Raw genomic sequence first — 19,692 nt, 5'->3', positions numbered from 1 at the left:
TTTGTGCATGTAATTTTTTTTGAGCTTTATTACATCTCACATTTGGTTAGCTATAGCTTGTAATGTTTGAATTCCACAATTTGTATTCAAAATTTGCTAAAATGTACACATCATGAAGTGTATCTATTTTATTAAACTTATGCTGTACAATATTAATGTGGTTTTGAAAATGTAGACATATATTTTCAGAAATCTTATCAAATTATAAGAAATGTAATATTCTACGCAATAGACTGATTTTAAAATTTGCTAAAAATTGATGTAAAAATATCAATATTTCCACATGATAAAATTTGAAATATCCATTGATAAATACGGTTAATATGTTAACAAATTTATATAATTATAAAGTAAAATGATTATCGATATAAATATATGAACACTAATATGAATTCTCCCGAAAATTTATTAAATTATAATTCTTTTAAAAACTGCAATTAAAAAGTCTTTAAAATGAATTTTGTGATTTATTATTCAATGTTATAATCCTCATTTTCGATGTACGCAAAAAAAAAAAAAAAAATGATGCAATTATAACCATACAAGTTATTTATAGATAAATACATACATATTTTATTACATTTATAATTTTGTAAATGTATTTTACAATGATATGTTATTATTTTTTTATTTACTAGTAAAATTCTATTCGATTAGCTTGACATTTAATTTAAGGTTTAATCTTAAAATAAATGGCATCTCGTACCATTATCAATATAATTGCTAGATAGCAATTTTTAAAACATTTTCTTCTTCGCACGACATGAAAAAAACAAAGTAAGGTGCAAACGTAATATATCGTATGTGCATTAATAGTGGAGGTTCTGTCAGTATTCTCCAATTATCCATATTTATTGGATGATAACTCGGCGCCGGCGTCGAGAAAAAAGGCGGGCGAAGTTCGCGCGCGCATATACATCAATTGAGCTCTTAATTCATCGTAGCAGAAAAACAAAATCGACAAAAGGCGGGAACTTGAAGGAGCGCAATCATCTGTGGACTTATCGGTATTAAAAATACTATCACGACACCTATCCTCGATTTGTCATGACTGCGTTGCGGTATTGTTTCTTAATGAACATTAACGTTTTTATGCTGAATATTTTAAACTTATTCAGTTGGTCGCTTGACTTCGAATGAATTGTGTGAACGAGGTAAGGGCTGTCACTTTTGTATCCCGACAATACTAGTTGAATTTTATATTGTTTTTACAATTTATTGAGCAGATAGGCATCGTTATTTAAAAGCCATGGAATTTTTATGACGTTCGTATAAACTTAGTTTCATTGTTCTATGGAACATAACCTAATCGATCGATATTCGTGACTGGAAGAGGTCATCCCGCCAAAAGATTTCTTCGTTTCTCTACGGTTATTGTCGTTAGAAAAGTGTGAGTATTTGCAACAAGTTTAATATATCATGTAATTACTAAAATTTACACTAGCCAATCTTATAATGCTTATATGATTCAGCAGTTTAAAGTAAAAACTATTATTAATTTACCAAGCACTCTTAAAATTCCTTTTAAAAGTTCTTATCGGATGTTTTAAATTTTAAAGATTCACATTTAGTTAAATTGCTCGAATTTCATCATAAGAAATGCAATTGAAAATAATTCGGTTTTATCTTTCAATATATGACAATATTGCTTATTTACATTAATTTTGTATAATAAACTATTTTTACCATAATTAATTATTACCTTTCTCTAATAAAAAATGAGGAAATATCTTATAAATAATATTATAAATTTTTATACAACAATTTTCGATCCGTAAATTTAAGTGAAAGATAAGCTTATACGAATCCTGCATAATGATAACGCCACATACATCATTGATGATAATGTTGCGGCTTCGTATGTACAGTGATATAGTGGTTATAAAATGTATAATTATCGCTGTTAATACCCAGACTAGAAATTTAATTATGAGCCCAAAATAAAGCCGGAGTATTTTAAAAAAGCTTACTTATTATCATTTCACTTTTTATCCGATCGATGTAAGTACCGAACTATTTGTAATTTTTTTTTTTTTTTTTTTTTTTTTTTTTTTTTTTTTTTTTTTTTTTTTTTTTATTATTATCATATTTATTTATTAAATTAAAAAAGTATGTATGCGCTATTGATATATTTTCCCTCAAAATATCCAAATATATTAATTTTAATTTATCAACAACTACGTCCAGTTGTGAATTAACACAAATCGTTTTGTATACAAAATTGATGTTGGTGATTTCCAAGCTTCATGAGCCTCATAGAAGTTTAAAATAATACAATAACAACCCTGTGCTTGTAACTATTCCATTGTATACATAATAATATTTAACGTTTGATGCATAGGTTTTTAACTATGAAACTACCTTTTGCGGCTGGACGAATGTTTCTTATATTTCGTAAAGCTCCTTGAAATTATTTATAAAAAGTGAAACATAAACTTCTGGACCACCCGTAAATTAATATCCTCTTGGTCTTCTTCGCTCACACACACACACACACACACAGAGAGAGAGAGAGAGAGAGAGAGAGAGAGAGAGAGAGAGAGAGAGAGAGAGAGAGAGAGAGAGAGTAACACAAAAAACCACACATATAAACGGGTGGGCGCGCGCGCGCACTCGCATACATACTCGCTTTGCCTTATCCCATATCCCATGTCTGTTTTTATCTCCTACTTTTTTAAAAGCGGTAAAATAAATCACAAGGGTTGTAAAAAGATAAATAGATCAAAAGGTGGGTGGCAAAATGGTAAGTTTAATGTTTCTCGACTGTCTTGCTTATTCATTCGTTAATTTTGCACGCGTTGCAAATATAATCCGTGGAGAAGTAACCGTTAGACAAATATGCTACGCTTGCCGGATATCGTCTTTTCAAAGCTCTTTGTATGGATTTCAAGCCTAAGTGCAAAGTTACAATGTACTATTCAATAACATTTTTAATAAGATATGAATGCAGATTTATCTCAAGCGTATTGTGTAAATCTCGAAATCTGCATCTTAAATCGACTTATAATAGTAATTTTGAAATAATTATAAAAATAGAAATGTTACTACGAAAAAATTATATAAATTAGTATGAAAAAATTATGCAAGTGTATATAATTTCTATTAATAACTTACATAAATAAAAAATTTAGATTTATACCATGAATAACTGTCATTGTTAAATAATTAATATTGAAATTAGAAGTTAAAATGCACTTGATACTGCACAGAATTAAATTTTCTATTGGAACATACCCGAGCTAGAATTTAACTATTATTTTTTAATTGTAATAATTAATTAGTATAGAATTTAGTTCTAATTCGTTGTAAACATAATTGTGAGGTATTAATATAAGTATTAAATTTGTGTTATTATTAATATTATTGCTAAAAGTAATGGCTTTGTTTGATCTTTGATCTTTTATTAATTGTTTTTTACTGTACTATTGTAATTTAGTTGGGAATAATCTTATGCTATAATTTTAATTCATATATTCATTATTTAATGAATTGTTACCTAATTTTGATTACAATTATAATTAAGATTATTATTTACCTAACGATTTATTCATAAAAGTTTTATGATTTAAAATTAATATACATTTTTATATTATAATTGATTATAATCTTTATAATAATTTTCTATTCTAAAATTCCTATTGTTTTATTGCAATATATGCGAAAATTGCAATTAAAAACTTATGTGGTTCATAAATTATAAAATAGATCCGCCAAATACATAAATTTTTATTAATAATATAAATAAATTTTTAGAAAATGTTTAAATTACTTGAGAATATCGTGATTTTAGTCTTTAGAAAGATTTCTTGTCAAAAAATTTATCTATCTCGTAATTATAAAGATTATAATTTACGGCTTCATTTTACAAAATTGATCAAAATTTTTTCACATAATTTTTTATAGCGTAATTTATTTATAATTAATACAAAATCTGTCACTAACATATGTGCATCACAATGCTATATGCTGTCATGGAACTTAACATCTATTCAAACATCATTAGTTATCTCAATAAGCATCAATAAGCGAGTAAATGTGTATATAAATGAGCATTTAAAAGACAGTGAGAGAGAGAGAGAGAGAGAGAGAGAGAGAGAGAGAAGGACAAAGAGGGGGGAAACAGAGAAAGTTCAAAAATATAAAGTTTTTAGTAGTTTCTCTCCCCCATCCCCATCTCTGTTTCATTCGTTATCGTGCATATAAAGAATCCTTGTTCTTCTTTTTATTTTTAAGAAAAAACTGTTACAAGTTGTGTAGCAGATGGTTAGTACGTTGAATCCAATTGTTAATATAATAAAATGTGTGTGTGTGTGTGTGTGTGTGTGTTTGTGTGTGTTTGTGTGTGTTTGTGTATTTGTGTGTGTGTTAACATCAATGTATTTATTAAAAATATACTATTTATATTTCACTAACCGAGCAATTATAATTTGATACATGAATATCATGGTTTCGTTATTTATTGCAATTTAATCTTAATGTTCGATTATGATTATTATTATATGAAATATGATTGAAAATAAAAAATTTGAATAATTTAATTTTATACTCATTAAACGATTAAATGTAGTACAGCACAACTTCATCCGAATCCAACCAATCTCGTTCCCGCGTTCTCTCGCTCTCAGTCTCATTTTCTCTCATTCTCTCTTTCTCTCTCTCTCTCTCTCTCTCTCTCTCACTCACTCACTCACTCGCTCACTCACTCGTTCTCTCTCCCTCCCTCTCTTTGCTCACATTTCTCTTTCGCACTCTGGCTTCACAAATGGGCTCTTCTCCGACGGTTGGCGCTCGCTCGCTGTTTATCTCAAATATTGACCCGGCAACGCGATTGCCCTTCCGAGTCTTTAACATCGCACATGTGACCAGCCGCCTGACGACTAGAGGCCGTTTGACACTTGCTCCCCCCCCCCTCTCTCCCGATCGCATTTGCTTTTATCGTTTCTTTTCGCGCGATCACTCGGGTCAGAACTAGTTCGTAGTGTATTTTAAAGAGCAGTCCGGTGCCCTTTTGCTTTCTTCTAGTCTTTTGAAAAAGCTCTTAACAACATTTCCCAATTCATACCAACGGTATATTTATTATCACACTTTCCGGTTATCAAATATGCAATTAGTTGTAACGAAAACTGTTTATAACCTTGAAAATGCATATTTACTGCAATTGATAATTATCTTTACATCTTTAGATTTATCTGTTTCGAAGATTGAGTGAGTGACCAGACATTCGAGTAATGTAGTTAATATTCTACTAATTTAATAAGAACGTCTTATGATTTTATTTTATCGGCATACTTCAAGTGTTATAAATTTAGAATTATTGGCTTCGAGTAACCTATGTAATAAAAAAAAAAAAATTTTCATTTCAGGTGATACATGGAGGTTTGATATTACAAAGTTTAACAATTTGTACGCATAACTTCTTACCGAAGAACTTGGTGACCATTCCACGTAAATACGATTGACATTTAAAGACATTATAAATAAATAAGCGAATGTTGCTTCAAGTAAACATTGAAGTAGTTGCATTTTACGAATAAGAAAGAACCTCTCCTGCATATTGCGTGTTAAATTGCTATTGTACCGATATTGTGCATTATCGAAAAGAAGTAGATAATTACGCCAAGTCAGTGATGCCGCGTAGATTGAACTTAAGTATCGGCAAGTTGAAGCTGTCAAAAATTGCAGAGATGGATACCGAGATATCGCTGCAAACCCTCGACTCCTTGCCAATGACGCCTGTGACCAGCATCGCCCTGGAGCTTAGCCGCTCTAGCTTATCCGAAGATACGCCACCAATAAGAATGAACCGCATTATGGGTAAGCACTTATTTAATTTAAATAATAGACGTATAAACTATAAACGAGAAAACGTTGATTCGTAAGTTATTCTGATAATGTTTCATAGACATTTCAATAACATTTGCAAAACTGATAATCCATAATTTACTTCATTCTTTTATTAATTATTATGAAAGTACATTATGTCGGCATGTTTGTACATTTACAAAGATCTTTATTATCCAATTTAGAACTTTTTTTTAATTTTAATTTATAAAGACATTTGCAAGCTTATTCAACTACTTCGCAGTTCAAACTATGAGATATTATATAATAATTCACCCAAATAAAATTACTAAAAATTGTAATACTTGTACAGTTGAACATCAAAATCTTATTTATTAATATAATTTATCAAATAAAAATTATTTTTAAAATATAACTCATTTTATGCCATTTACTGTCAAATATATATATCATAACAATGTTATTTAATTAATTTATTTATTTTATAAACTAGTAGTATTTCTGTATATCATTTTTATTTAATTTTAAAGTATCGTTCAACTTAATGTGATTAAAACTTGTTTTTATTAAATAATATAAAAATAAATTTTTTGCTTTGTAATATTTGTTTGTATAAATGGAAGAAGGATCGCAGATATTTATAAATATCTAATAAGCACAGATTTTTTAAAGCAAGTATATAGACTTCAGATCGTACAAGTAATTGAGTAGAAAATGTTATTACAACATTTTATAAAAATACGACCCACGAAATCATTTGTGAAGTGACTTGCCTGACAAAAACAAACACGACCGTAAAAAATATCATAATACAAACTCATTTAAACCAGAAAATACAAGATTAACGGATAATCTGGAAATTTATGTTCAAGTTTTTTTATTTCATACAATCCATAATAAAACGATAATTGAATCAATAACTTATTATACATTAGTAAGTACTAAACACTATTTAATAATTTTATTTTATTATATATAATTGTTATTCATAATAAAGTTAATAATAAACTATAAAACATATACAAATTTAGTAAAATTACAATATAACAAATGATTAATACGCTTAATATATATGTGGTAATTCTACACTTTTTTTTTTTTTTTTTTTTTTTTATAACAGATTTCTAACATAAAAGATCTCGTTTTTATTGTAAAATTTTATTTATTTTACGAAATATGTGTGAAATAACTTGTATATCAACATTTATTTTGTCTGGATGAAATAATTTAAACAATTATAAATTCAACACCAAAAACAAATTCTATTCTCCATAAATCTAATTAAATGGCAAAACTTAAATTTCTATAAAATAAACGCAAATAAAATTAATTTCCGAGAGTAAAAAATTGTCGAATTAACCATTTAGTTGAAATATGGATTTCATGCATATAATAATAATGTTCCATACATCACAAAGAAATTACATAAATTGCTATAAAGTCATAAAATTTTGGATTCTATAATTCATAGGAACTAATTAAACCGCATCCTAGCATTCAAATATTCTTAAATTTATTCAAAACAAACTAATAGGTTAGCTAATATTTTATCTATTGTTTATTATCTATTTTATGATGATTATTTTTGAAATACATAATTAAAATTAAAACACGATGTAAAGATTTTAACAATAAATTTTTATAATTTATAATTTATTATTAACAGTTAAAAATAAAAAAAAAAAATCGTTATTGTTATTGCATTCACCTCATCAGCATAATTATTATCAACCTATATTTATGTCTTAATTATTTAGATTCTAATATATAGTAGAAGGCAATTGATTATCATTAATTAAATCAATTGTCAATGTTGCTTTATTAATTTGAATTTTTAAATTCTTCTATATATTATATGTAATTCAATAAATTCATTAAAGTATCATTTGCTAATCGCTAGAATAGACTAATATTTTTTCAATGTTATTTGTATTTAAAATGTAACTTATATTTATCCTTGCCGTACATAGTTTTTAACCCTCAAAAATCATTGTTTAAATAACCCCGTTAACATTTTACATATTCGGTCAACAAAGAAGCGGTGAAAGAACGATTTTATTCTTGAGCTTTTGTGAGAATAAGATAGAAAAAGAAAGCAGAAAAAGGGAATGGCAGAAGTAGGCAGATTGATATTATAAAGCTATGTGATTTAAAGATTGTGCTCGGTAGTAAACGTAATCGGTGTCGAAGCCTAAAAGGGATTTTCTAGTTCTTGATGGGGGTCATGACGTGGGTCTTGTGCTGCCTATGTAGAGCTATATATATATATATATATATATATATGTAGATAAATATGAATCTCTCTCTCTCTCTCTCTCTCTCTCTCTCCCTCTCTCTGTCGTTCTGTATATATATATATATATATATACAGAAGCACTTCGTGAGTGATCGCCCTATCAAAAGAACTCTAAATGTTGTGCGGTCTACGGGCCAGTCGCCGTATTCACAGTGCCTCTCATTTTCCATCTCACATTTCTAGTCTATATACCCTCGTTATTTTCGTTGTTTTTTTTTTCGGTGAACCAGCAATTATTTTAACTAGAATATAAACACATGTTATATTAAGGTGTTGACTTATTCCTTGGTAATTATTCAATATTTCATGCATGTTTGAAATGTTCTTTAACATCATTTACATTCGTAATAATAATGTCAATTATATATTATAATATTTGAATTGAATAATGATGTTTGAAATTTAGTTTTAGTCATTTTTTACATTTATATTAATTAAGTTATTTAAAAGTCTTCGTTCAATGTATTAATGTCCTTTAAAAAGGTCAAGAAATTCTGGCAAAATTTCATCAAGTTTACTTCAAGTTAACTATAGAAAATTGATTTTGATTAAAGTACAGTAAATATAGTATATGAAATTTTCTTTAAAAATGCTTATTTTATTAAAAAATAGAAATATCCAGTAAAAAAGTAATTAATTTTCGCGTATTGATTAAGCTTTTAAAACCGTAAATTCAAGAGAAGGTCATAAACAGACGCTTTTTTCTACATATTAAAAAGAGTCGAAGATCAAAAGTACCGCCAAGATTTATAATTATTTTAATGTAAAATAGGAAATAAAGAGAGAAAGTGGAGGGATGGAGATAAGGCAGGTAAAACGGCAACGTGCACTCGATCAGAGAGAATGAGAACCTTTTGGGGTGCAGGCAGAGCTCGTGCCAGGCGTCCATCGGCGGAGTTCGTAGTGGCAGTACACCAGCACCAGGTGCTCACCTGCCCCCTCGCGTTAGGTGGTTGACTGGATATGTCTGCCTTCCAGGCGCCCCCTGCTTTTCGAATCCCCCTCACCACACCCCATACTTTTTGCGCCAAAAGTAAAGGTACGATGTATGCATGTACGTACGCATGCACACGAAGGCGCTACTAAAAGGGAGACTTGATTAGCGGTGAATCGCCTTACACATTCGCGCATCTCGATGGCTACGGGCCATGGCTTTGTGAGCGAGAGAGAGGGGCGGGGGGAGGGCGGCCCGAGAGAAATCTAAAGAGAGTGAGAGAGAGAGAGAGGAAATGGGCGAGCCACTCGCCAGGAAGGGTACATTGCGAAGCCCTCCTAGAGCACTGACCTACCCTTGCATCCGTCTCAACACGAGACGCGTGAGGACCGTTATGGAGAATCAGCTGTTCGCACTTGCGATGAAAAAAAAGAGTCACGCCCTTTTTTATGGCGCGCACACGCGCGTATACGGCACCGAAAGACATATAGGCGCGCGCCGATGAATTCAATTAGTCAAGCGCCGCTTGACGATGAAAGTGGGAGTGGAAAAATAGCTTTCACCGTCGATAGATCGCTAATATAGAATTTGTACTTTCACTGCGTCTAATGAGTGATAAGCACTGATACCGGTACTGATTGATTTATACCATAGCCAAATATTAACAGTCTTTTGGATTTTCTATTGATTGTCTTTTGATTTTGTTCATAGTAATTGTGATTGAATGACCTATTCTGAAATTGTAAGCACCGAACGTGTCTTACAATTAAGCAATTCCACGTACATATCCATAAAATTTTAACATATATATATATATATATATATATATATATATATATATATATATATATATATTATTTTAAATAAGGTTATGTTTGTGCTTTCACAAAACTTTTGTACTAAGCTACAAGGAAAATATGAACATTATTATAAAGAATAATAAAATGTAATTGAATAGTAATTTTATGCAAAAGATGGTGATGTTAGATATGAAAATATTCGAAATTTTCAAGAATCATAATAATTACTGTAAAAATCTGATTTATAAATACATTTATGCGATAGAACTTTTAACTATAATATAATAATTCTATCATAAAAGTGTGAATGCTTAAAAAAATTAATCGCCACATTCAATCAAGCTATTATTTCATCACCATAATGATCTAGATCAAGGATTTTATTTTCAATTGTTTATTATTGAAAATTAGTCATTTATTTTTTATTCTAATGAATCGAATATTGATTATATTATTGATTAATTCAACTGAGTCGAACCGACCAAGCAATTCAACATATTCAGTGCAATGTACATACACCTCTTTTAACCATGAAATAATTAATTTTCACTTATCTATGAAGTAATAGATTGTTAATGCAATTTTAATACTAATAGTTGCTATAATGCACATAAACCTAAAATCTATCATTTGCATAAATATTATTAATATGTGACATTAAAAGTATTTCTCTTATACAATTATAATACAATTTTTATTAATATAAATAATTAATATAATTTTTATCATTACAATTTTAATAAATTTGATTTAAAAATTAAAATTAATTTTCCTGTTCTGTCTTTGTTTTTCAATTATGTCTGTAAAATTATTTCAGTAAATTATTGGATTAATAATTTTATCCATCAGACTTTTAGTATAATAAATACGATTGTATATACACGAAATGTGATTGATGACTGAACTATTAGGCTTATTGTACGATATATGTTATTAAATATCATTCGAATGATTACACTGTAACGCCAATAAGCATTTTAATATTTGAATATTTGAAAAACATTTTAATGCCTGAAATAAATATTCCATTAAGTAAGTTTGAAAAATCGCAGAAATTTTTTTGTTTCTTGAAAGTAATGAAATTTCAATATACTAACTTAGTATCGCTAATGCAGCATTTTGCAACATTTTGCAACATTGAAAGAATCGCCCATACTATTAACGAGTATCTGTAAAACAACGTTCGCAAATACAATTGTTTTCGGATATAGATCGCAACATTACGGCCACAAGGTGCCACAGCGACTATCTGTCAAAAGCAACAAATTTTTTGTTTAAAGCAAAGGTGGTACCTAGTTGGTGGAAGGGAAATGCCGACGACTCCAAGGGGACCATTGGTTGCTCCTCTCCCTTACTTTTTGTCTGGATCCCGAATACGGCTCGCTCTCTTAGCTTCCTCTCTTTCCATCTTTTGCACCACCGGATACGCGCGGCTCTTCCTTTCATTCTCGCTCTTCTCGCTTTCTTCTCCCGTCCCCTTACCTTTCTCACTCACTCTCTCTCACTCTCACACTCTCTCTCTCACTCACTCTCTCTCACTCTCTCTCTCTCTCTCTCTCTCTCTCTCTCTCTCTGTCCCCCTCTTCACCCCTCATTTTTTTTAATCCCCTCACAGTCCATTGTCGTCTTCGACAGAACCCTTAGAGGCACGCGGGGCTGTGAATTTAAAAAGACCGCGCCGGCGTGGCCGCCGTCTGGCATTTAAAGTTTAAAAGCCCCTAGTTGGAAAGGAACGCGACACGACGACGGGCCACCCGTCGCTGTCTCTGTCGCGAGGAGACGAGACGCCGGTTAACTGGCCCGACCACGTGCTCTTTAGCCATCCTGTTTTTGGCGGGTTTCATCCCTGTGCCGGGATACATCGTCCTCGGCGGTTCCGGGGAGCACCTTTCTATTTTCAATAAGAATTATGTGCTCTCCTTTCCGTTGTATCGCGAGCGCACTCCTCAGTCCCGACAACGAAAAAACGATCTTTGCAGAATAAGCGTTGCGATTTCTCTCTTTCTCTCTCTCTCTCTCTTACCCTCTCTACCTCTCTACCTCTCTACCACTCTCTTTCTTCTTCCATCTTTTCTTTTCTATTCCTGGCGTTCTTCTTTTCGCACACGCCATTCAGTCACGGGCATTGTTGCATTGCACCCTGTACGTTTGCAATGGTAGAAGGGTTTTTACATTTTTTGACTCGTGCTTTTATAGAAGAATAGATATTTTGCCTTTGTACTGTGCGAGTAAAGTTTTCGGTAATTGTAATTTTCTTGCACTCTTTCTTTCTCTTTCTTTATCTAGAAGTTTACTTTTATTCAATAAAGGATAGTTTTGTCGTTACTCCATAATCCTAGCGGATTTATTGCAAATAGCACCGTATCGCAATTATTATACTTCGTATTATAAATTATTGTCACGCTGAATAATGAGATGATCAATTGTCTACAATACGCATAATATTGTTTCATCGCATATCATGCTTTACTTAAACATTGGTTCATTGATTTATTTTCAATTTATTATTATGTTTAATATAATTTAATTTAAAGTTATCTTGTATAAATCATGTACCCACGTATTATAAACGCTTATTAAATATTTCAATTATCATTGGAAATCATAGTCTAATGAGAAAAGTATTTTATTATTGTACGCTTCTTACTCTATGGGAAATTATAAAATTTAATTTTACTTTTTAATAAAACAAGATTAATTATTCTTAAACCAATTAAATACATACACATGTCGTCTTTATGGGCGACACGAGCCGCATTATAGGTGTATTCCAGCCCTATTTAAAAGCGCAACGGACTTTAAGCGCAACGGACAAGAACGAGGTCGACATGTGGAGAGTTGATGTTGACTGTTATTTTGTTATGCCTAATAATATTAACTAATTTTGTTTATTATTAATTTAATTAAATTAAGAATTAATTAGATTAAGAATCTTAAAATAAGGACGAAAAAATTTGTAACTAAATTCATTTAAAAAACACACGCGCGCGCCCACACACACACATACACACACACACACACACACACACACACAAAAGAATTTATAGTTAATTCTTGCATTTGCAATACTGCTTGTGCATTCAAAATCAATGACAAATGAACGAATGAACATGATTAATTAAATTAATAAATTATATTGGTTTAAGATACATTAATAGTGGTATGCACTTGAGCAACCAAAAGTTTTAGATCGAGTGTTATTGAATTTGACATTATTTGAGAAATAACGAGGATTTATTGATAAAAATTATAATGCTATTGAAAAGCATATAAACTTATTAATTCTAAAATCAATTATTAAAATACTTTATTAGCTAAATTGATACAATTAAATACAACTATTCGTATGAATAGATATGAAATTATTTTTAAAATTTTTTTGTACATTATAGATAAAAATAAAATTGTGATTAAGATTTTAACATTACTCTGATTTATTATGCTTAATAACGTTAATTGAATGAACCATTTTATTTGTCATTAATTAAAATTACTACTAAAAGCCGTTATAAAATAAAAAAATAAATAAATAAATAAACAATAGTACGTTACTGTGTTACTGTGTTACTGTGTTGAAATGAAATAAATCGTTAGTAAATTATTTGAAGAATAGTGGATTTTCAGAACAGTGGATGTTTTTAGCTAAGAATAAAGGGGTAAAATAACATAATACTCGGACGAAAGACCCTTGGTCAAATATTGGAAAACCATGGACAGTGGAAATGCCGCGGCAACAAACGAGACGTTTTAAGAATTGAAAAACAAGAATTAGAAATGCGAGGGTAGGGCCGCTATTAAGCATTAACAAGAAAAAACGGCTTAGGATAAGATTAAGCGCCATCGTCTCTGCCGACGTATGCACCCGTAGACTCGTCAAGCATTAAAGGCAGTCGCGTGTGCTCGTAATCGCGAACTCCCTATCACCGGCTTACATTTCTCGTAACGCCTATGGAATATTGCAGCGGCGTTGGTGGCTGAGCGATCCGCGGCGTGGAGGGGGCCAACTTCCTGTTGACGGCATTTACGCGCCTTCCGCGCTTCCAACGGAAAACGCAGGGAAAGGGAGCACGTGCGACCTCGAGTTGGAAATAGAGGATCGCCGCGGATACCCCACCTGTTGCTCAAATTCTCTCTACTCGTACCTATTCCAGCGAGACTTTTCCATTTTCTCGAACTTTTTCCGACCCGCCCGTCCCTATTTGTAGCGGCTGTTCGCGAGTTTTCGAATGAAGATTGTCCCGTTATCGATTATCCCCATTCATTCTTAAACTGTACATCAATTACGTACTACGTTAATTGTTTCATTTTGCATTATGTAAGGAGCGTTTTAAATCGACGATTATGAATAATGGGGAGCAACATTTAAAGCCGTGATAAAGCTCGAACAGTCGTTTAAAAATGTTGAAATATCGGTATATAAGCTTGAACGTGTCGTTTCGTAGAGAAAATTCATATTCATAATTAATATCAATAATTTATCGATAATGATACATGTTGATATGAAAATTATAATATGTAAATTGATAATATTTAGATCCTTGGAAATTCTTACAGATATGTAATTTAGAAGGTCTCAATACCACATTTTGAAGAATAATTCGATTGTGTAGTTTACTTACAAAGACCCGTTATTACATATAAAATGTAAATTGCTTATTCTCATATGTATCCTTTATATGATGGAATATATCGAAAAATGCTAGAAAACTTTGCAAATTTTTCATGACATTGGTGCGAGCGGATGCACTTTGGGAAAGGTAAAATTTGCATGCCTCTCAATATTAAATTATGAAATTAAATATTAAAGTCGAGTTCGGTTCCGTTCGCTTGCTGCTCCGTCTATACAATGGCTACAACGATTTTCGTTCTAGGCCACCCATTTCAAATCGCAGTCGCAACTGCAAATTTAAATGATTATCGAGGTAAAACAAGGTGGCTACTGAAGAGAAGGAGCATCTCGTCTCGAAAAGGGAGAGAGAGGCTGTCTTTGAAAAAAGGGGGCACCCAGATGTCGGGTGTCGGGCCAAATGTGAGGAAGCCCGGGCGCGACGAAGGGATCGCAAAACGGGAGCGAAATCGTTGAAAAAGAACGTGAAAGAAAAAGTGAAATTTTCGCCCGACGGGACGAGCGGGTCTCTCTTTCTCCTTGGTTCTCTCCTTCATCTCCTTTTCGGATCCGGGACGTCTTGGATTTACATATCCTGTAGGGCCGGTAGTGCAGCGTTTGCAATGAACTTTGTCCAACCTCTTGGCATAACGGTCGTGTGTGCCCGCCAAATTGCTAATCGACTCTATAGGCTTGCCAATGTTGTTTCTATGCTCCAATTTATTATTTTCAGGTCATACGTACATAAGTAGTCTAGAGGCAATCAAGATTTTTAAGATCGGGACACATTGAAATTATATGCGACTTCTTCGAAATTATTATTTTCACATTGCTTATAATACTGTCATTTTTCTCTAACGTTGACAATCGTCAAGATAACTTTAATTAACATGTAAAATAATCATTGCACATACTAATTTTTCTATATAAAACTGTAGATGTAAATGTCTCGTGAAAGGAACGCGATAATGATATAATTATTTTGAATTATCTCATTTTTAGTATATCCTTATCTCAATCAATCGCTATCTTATAAAATCATCATAAAAAATGAATCTTCAAAGTTAAAGATTAATTTATCATTCTTCGTTCTTGGTTGGTGTAAACTTACCAATTAGGCATTATATGCTTCTTAAAATGTCCATATATCATTATAATAGAAGTAAGAATAAGAAGATGGCTGCTGCTCATCCGTGTATATATATATATATATATATATATATATATATCCAATAATACATAATGAAAATGACTGTACCAGACATACGTATGCATGACGAAAATTCTTCAGCACGTTCAGTTGAACAATATCCGTTCAATATCCTCTTTATTCGTCGATATATTTCGTCTTTGTTTTACCGCTTGCACTCATGGTAATGCGAGAGAGCACAACCAAAGAGTAAAAGCCATGTAGATTAGTCGCTGCATCTGTCTAACGCTTATGTCAAAGACTATTAGTGCCTTCGAGTCTCGATAGTCCGATGCACTGTTCGTGTGCCCCTTCCAACGTCATCTCTTAGCTGGGGAGACTCGTAGGGCCACAAGGGCCACCACTATCAAAAATATAGATGGATAGACGAATAGATAGGAACGAAGAGATGGGGGGGGGGAGTGTCCAACGACCGTTTTGCCTCTTCCGCGTCGCGCTAGACGGGCGCACTGCACAAGCAACGCGTGCAAGGGTGCAAGTTGAGGGGTCAGATGGACGTAGTTTGGGGCCACGCGAGCGCGAGGGTGAGGGCGCCGCCCCGTGCCAGAGAATAAGAAAGAAGCAGAGGCGAGCATGCGACGACCCCCCTTGGCTGTCTCTATTCCCTGTATAGCAGTAGCGAGCAGAACGATCACTTTATTTTTTTTATCTCTTAGTCGGGCCCGTGGAGCGCATCGGAAATCGTACGTTTGAGGTTGAAAATTCGAACAAGATGAGCCATTTTTAATAACGAAAAAACGGATATTTTAACTTAAAAAATGTTAAATTGAATGGAAAATAAGGCAACTGCTTTGTGTAAGGAGTGGGAACTTTACAGATAGAAAGTCAGCCGAAGAATTTTAATTATTATTCATTATAAAAATTGATATAAGTAAGGATTGCGAATGTCATAGTATATAAACTTGCCACTACCTTCGACTAAGATAAAATCTTTATCAATAATTTAATAACAATTTAATCTCTGTCTCTCTCTCTCTCTCTCTCTCTCTCTCTCTATATATATATATATATATATATATATATATATATATATGCGTGTGTGTGTGTGTTTATTTATTGAATGACATTTGAATAGAATACTTACAGTCTTATTCTTAATCATTTGAAGCACTCAAATTTACTTTCAAATTTTTAATAAAACAACATTTTTAGTTAAAATACAAAAATTATAACTACGTTTTTATTAGTAACAATGGCAATCTTCAATATTTATTTGGAATTCAATAATAAATATATAGTAAGTACGAGCTCTAATATACGTTATAATATTATTTAATACTAAACATAAAAGAGCAGAGGATACTCTTCATAGAACAAATATAAAAAATTTAATAAAAAGTATTAATTGGCGCTTTTACTAAGCAAAATTAACGAGAAAATTTAATGTTTGAAATAATTTAATTAAATTAATTTAAAATGCTATCATACTATGATAGCACCTACTCCTTATACAACGAAAAGTATATACTTATATAATTTTAATTTAATTTAATTTTTCGTTTTTTACTGTAGCTATAAAATTATTAATTATATTTTGGTATTTTGATTTTATAATCTTTATAAAAATATAATTAAAATTATAATTAATAAATATAAATAATAGCTGCATGAATCGGTATTTATTGACAAATAAATTTGAATTCGAAATAATTTATTAATTCTATGTAATAATAAATTAAAGCAACCCATACTTTAGGTTTATAAATTGACCTGCAAGCTTATGGATATTCAATTATTATTTTACATATGTAAAAAAACGTAATTACACTCTTATCAAAATTATAAAAATCTTATTACAATGTAAAAGTACGTATAATAACCGTAATCTAGTATAAATAAGCAAAAGCAAAAATGTAAATGATCAATACATTTTCGGTGGATTACCATAAATGTAATTGTAATTAGATAACAGTATTTTCTATCATTTATTATGGTTTTTTTTTATTTATTTATTTATTTATTTATTTTTATTAAAATTAAATCTTATTAATTTAATGATTATAGATAATTTGATTATATCGAGTACTATGATATTGAAAGTACTACTTACTACTTTAGTTGCTTGATAATATATAAATATGTACGTTTAACGTATTCCAAAATCTTGAATTTTGTAAGAATTCAATGTATTGGATATGGAAATAACAAGACTTAATAATATAAGATTTGATAAATTGAATAAATGAATCTAAAAATTTTGAATAAACATTAATAGATAATTTATTATGTCCGAGTAGAGTTTGTACTTTACACGTGTATTGCTGGACAAAAATGATATATTAAATATAATCATTTATATCAGCGGGATTTATATTTATTTAATTTTTTTTTCAGTAAATTTTTGCCGAAAAAAATTGGATAATAATTTATATTCGTTGTCTTTGATGATACCAATATTAAATGCATATGAGAACGGAGCTTTCGAACTTCTTTACTAAGTCAATTGTTTGTTATAACATTATGAATTATATTTTCATGAGAAAATACTCGTTGATATAAAGAGTGAATTAAAATTATTAACGAAACAGTCTTATTCGATTGATCTAGACATACAGCTAGTTATATCAGCTAGTTATTAGTCTAAGATAAAAATGAAGTAAAATATAAATTATTTATAACACTTACTGTAATTTAATTCGCCATTCGGTCGATGAATGCATTAGAATGCAAAATTAAGATCGACATTCAACAGTGTCAAGAACTATAATTACAGAAGTTGACGTGGAAATTAAGAAACATAATACATTCATTTCTTGCCGGTAATGTCGGTCACGGTGGGGTAGGTTTCACCTGTTAAAATTCACCCGCAAGTCGTACGCAAGAGCAACACATGGCGCAGTCACGTTTTCTTTTTCACTTCCTACTATGCACACGGGGGTCGTTACACTCCCGGTCATTACCTGTGTGTCTTATTTTTTCATGCGCGACACTCTAGTTATTTAGCTGCAACTTGTTATTTCCTGTCGAAAGGAACGGAGCAACGAGACGTTTATTTTCAAGACTATGTGTCTCGTAGAAGCGATAAAATATTTCATTAAAAACGCATATTTTTTTCGTTTCGCCTATTTTTCGTTCATAAATACTAAATTACATAACTTCATTGTAAAATGGCGCAGGGTAATATTTTTAATCTACATGTTTGTATCGATGAACTTTCGAATAAATAAATGCTGCATCAACGTCCATAATTTAATTATCAAAATAATTTTAACATAATAAATATTCCTTCCGATCATTACTAATAATAATTTTGATTAGAATTCTTACAGTAGCTTCTGAATTATGCAAATTAGAAATTTATAAAAGACCGTTTAAAGAGTCCTACGAATCCTTCGTCCCTTTATACCTATTCAAAAATATATCCATCTACGCATACGACAATAATCCGAGATTAATCGACTAAACGAAAATCCTCGTATACAATATAAAATGAAAGAACTGATGAGGGAAGTGAGCAAAAACATATACGAAACTTTTACATTTTCATTCTTTAACGGCCCGCAATCACGGCTCATTTGGCCACAGCACATACACATGCGGTGCTCGCGCTTAAAAGTAGCGCCTGCGGTCTCCCTTATAAAAACAGTGCTGAGTGATTTAACCGATTGACTCTCTAGCCAAATCGACTCAAAATGTTATACTCCTCCTCCGTCATATCCCCCACCCCCCTAACCACCCGTTCCATTATTCTACGTCGTGCACTGTCTGCGATACGTACGGATACGTACGGAGACTCGCACGAGTGCATACAGGTATTTGTCATACCGGCACCAATAGTAGCGGACATCGACAAGACGAAAAAAAGGGGAAAATTCGGTCTGAGGGGAGTACGATGGTTGTACGTCACTCTGTGTGCGTGAATACATATAGGAGAGAGAGAGAGAGAGAGAGAGAGAGAGAGAGAGAGAGAGAGAGAGAGATTTTGAACAGCTCACGCACGGCAACTGCTACATTACTATCAGTTATTGGGACGAGGGATACGTATATAAAGTAGTTAGAGCAAAAGAGATGGAAAGCTATATATCGGGGGGGGGGGGGGGGGGC

General features: G+C 31.5%; 1 protein-coding gene across 2 annotated transcripts in view; it reads left to right on the top strand.

Annotated features, from left to right (window-relative positions):
- The first annotated feature begins 772 nt into the window (after positions 1 to 772).
- LOC105359717 (M-phase inducer phosphatase) overlaps positions 773 to 19,692 on the top strand; it is a 112,627-nt gene continuing 93,707 nt past the window's right edge. The window contains exons 1-3 of one of the 2 annotated variants that reach the window (XM_011496369.1): positions 773 to 1,154; positions 1,227 to 1,390; positions 5,364 to 5,814. In XM_011496369.1, coding sequence (XP_011494671.1) covers positions 5,628 to 5,814 — 187 coding nt within the window. In that variant the 5' untranslated portion in view covers positions 773 to 1,154; positions 1,227 to 1,390; positions 5,364 to 5,627. Of the gene's footprint in view, positions 1,391 to 5,363; positions 5,815 to 19,692 lie in introns of both variants that reach the window. The other variant, XM_011496368.1, reaches the window with a different exon arrangement.

Source organism: Ceratosolen solmsi, unplaced genomic scaffold (assembly GCF_000503995.2).
Source record: "Ceratosolen solmsi marchali unplaced genomic scaffold, CerSol_1.0 scaffold29, whole genome shotgun sequence".
Taxonomy (NCBI): Eukaryota; Metazoa; Arthropoda; class Insecta; order Hymenoptera; family Agaonidae; genus Ceratosolen; species Ceratosolen solmsi.
This window is presented reverse-complemented; position numbering and strand designations above follow the sequence as displayed.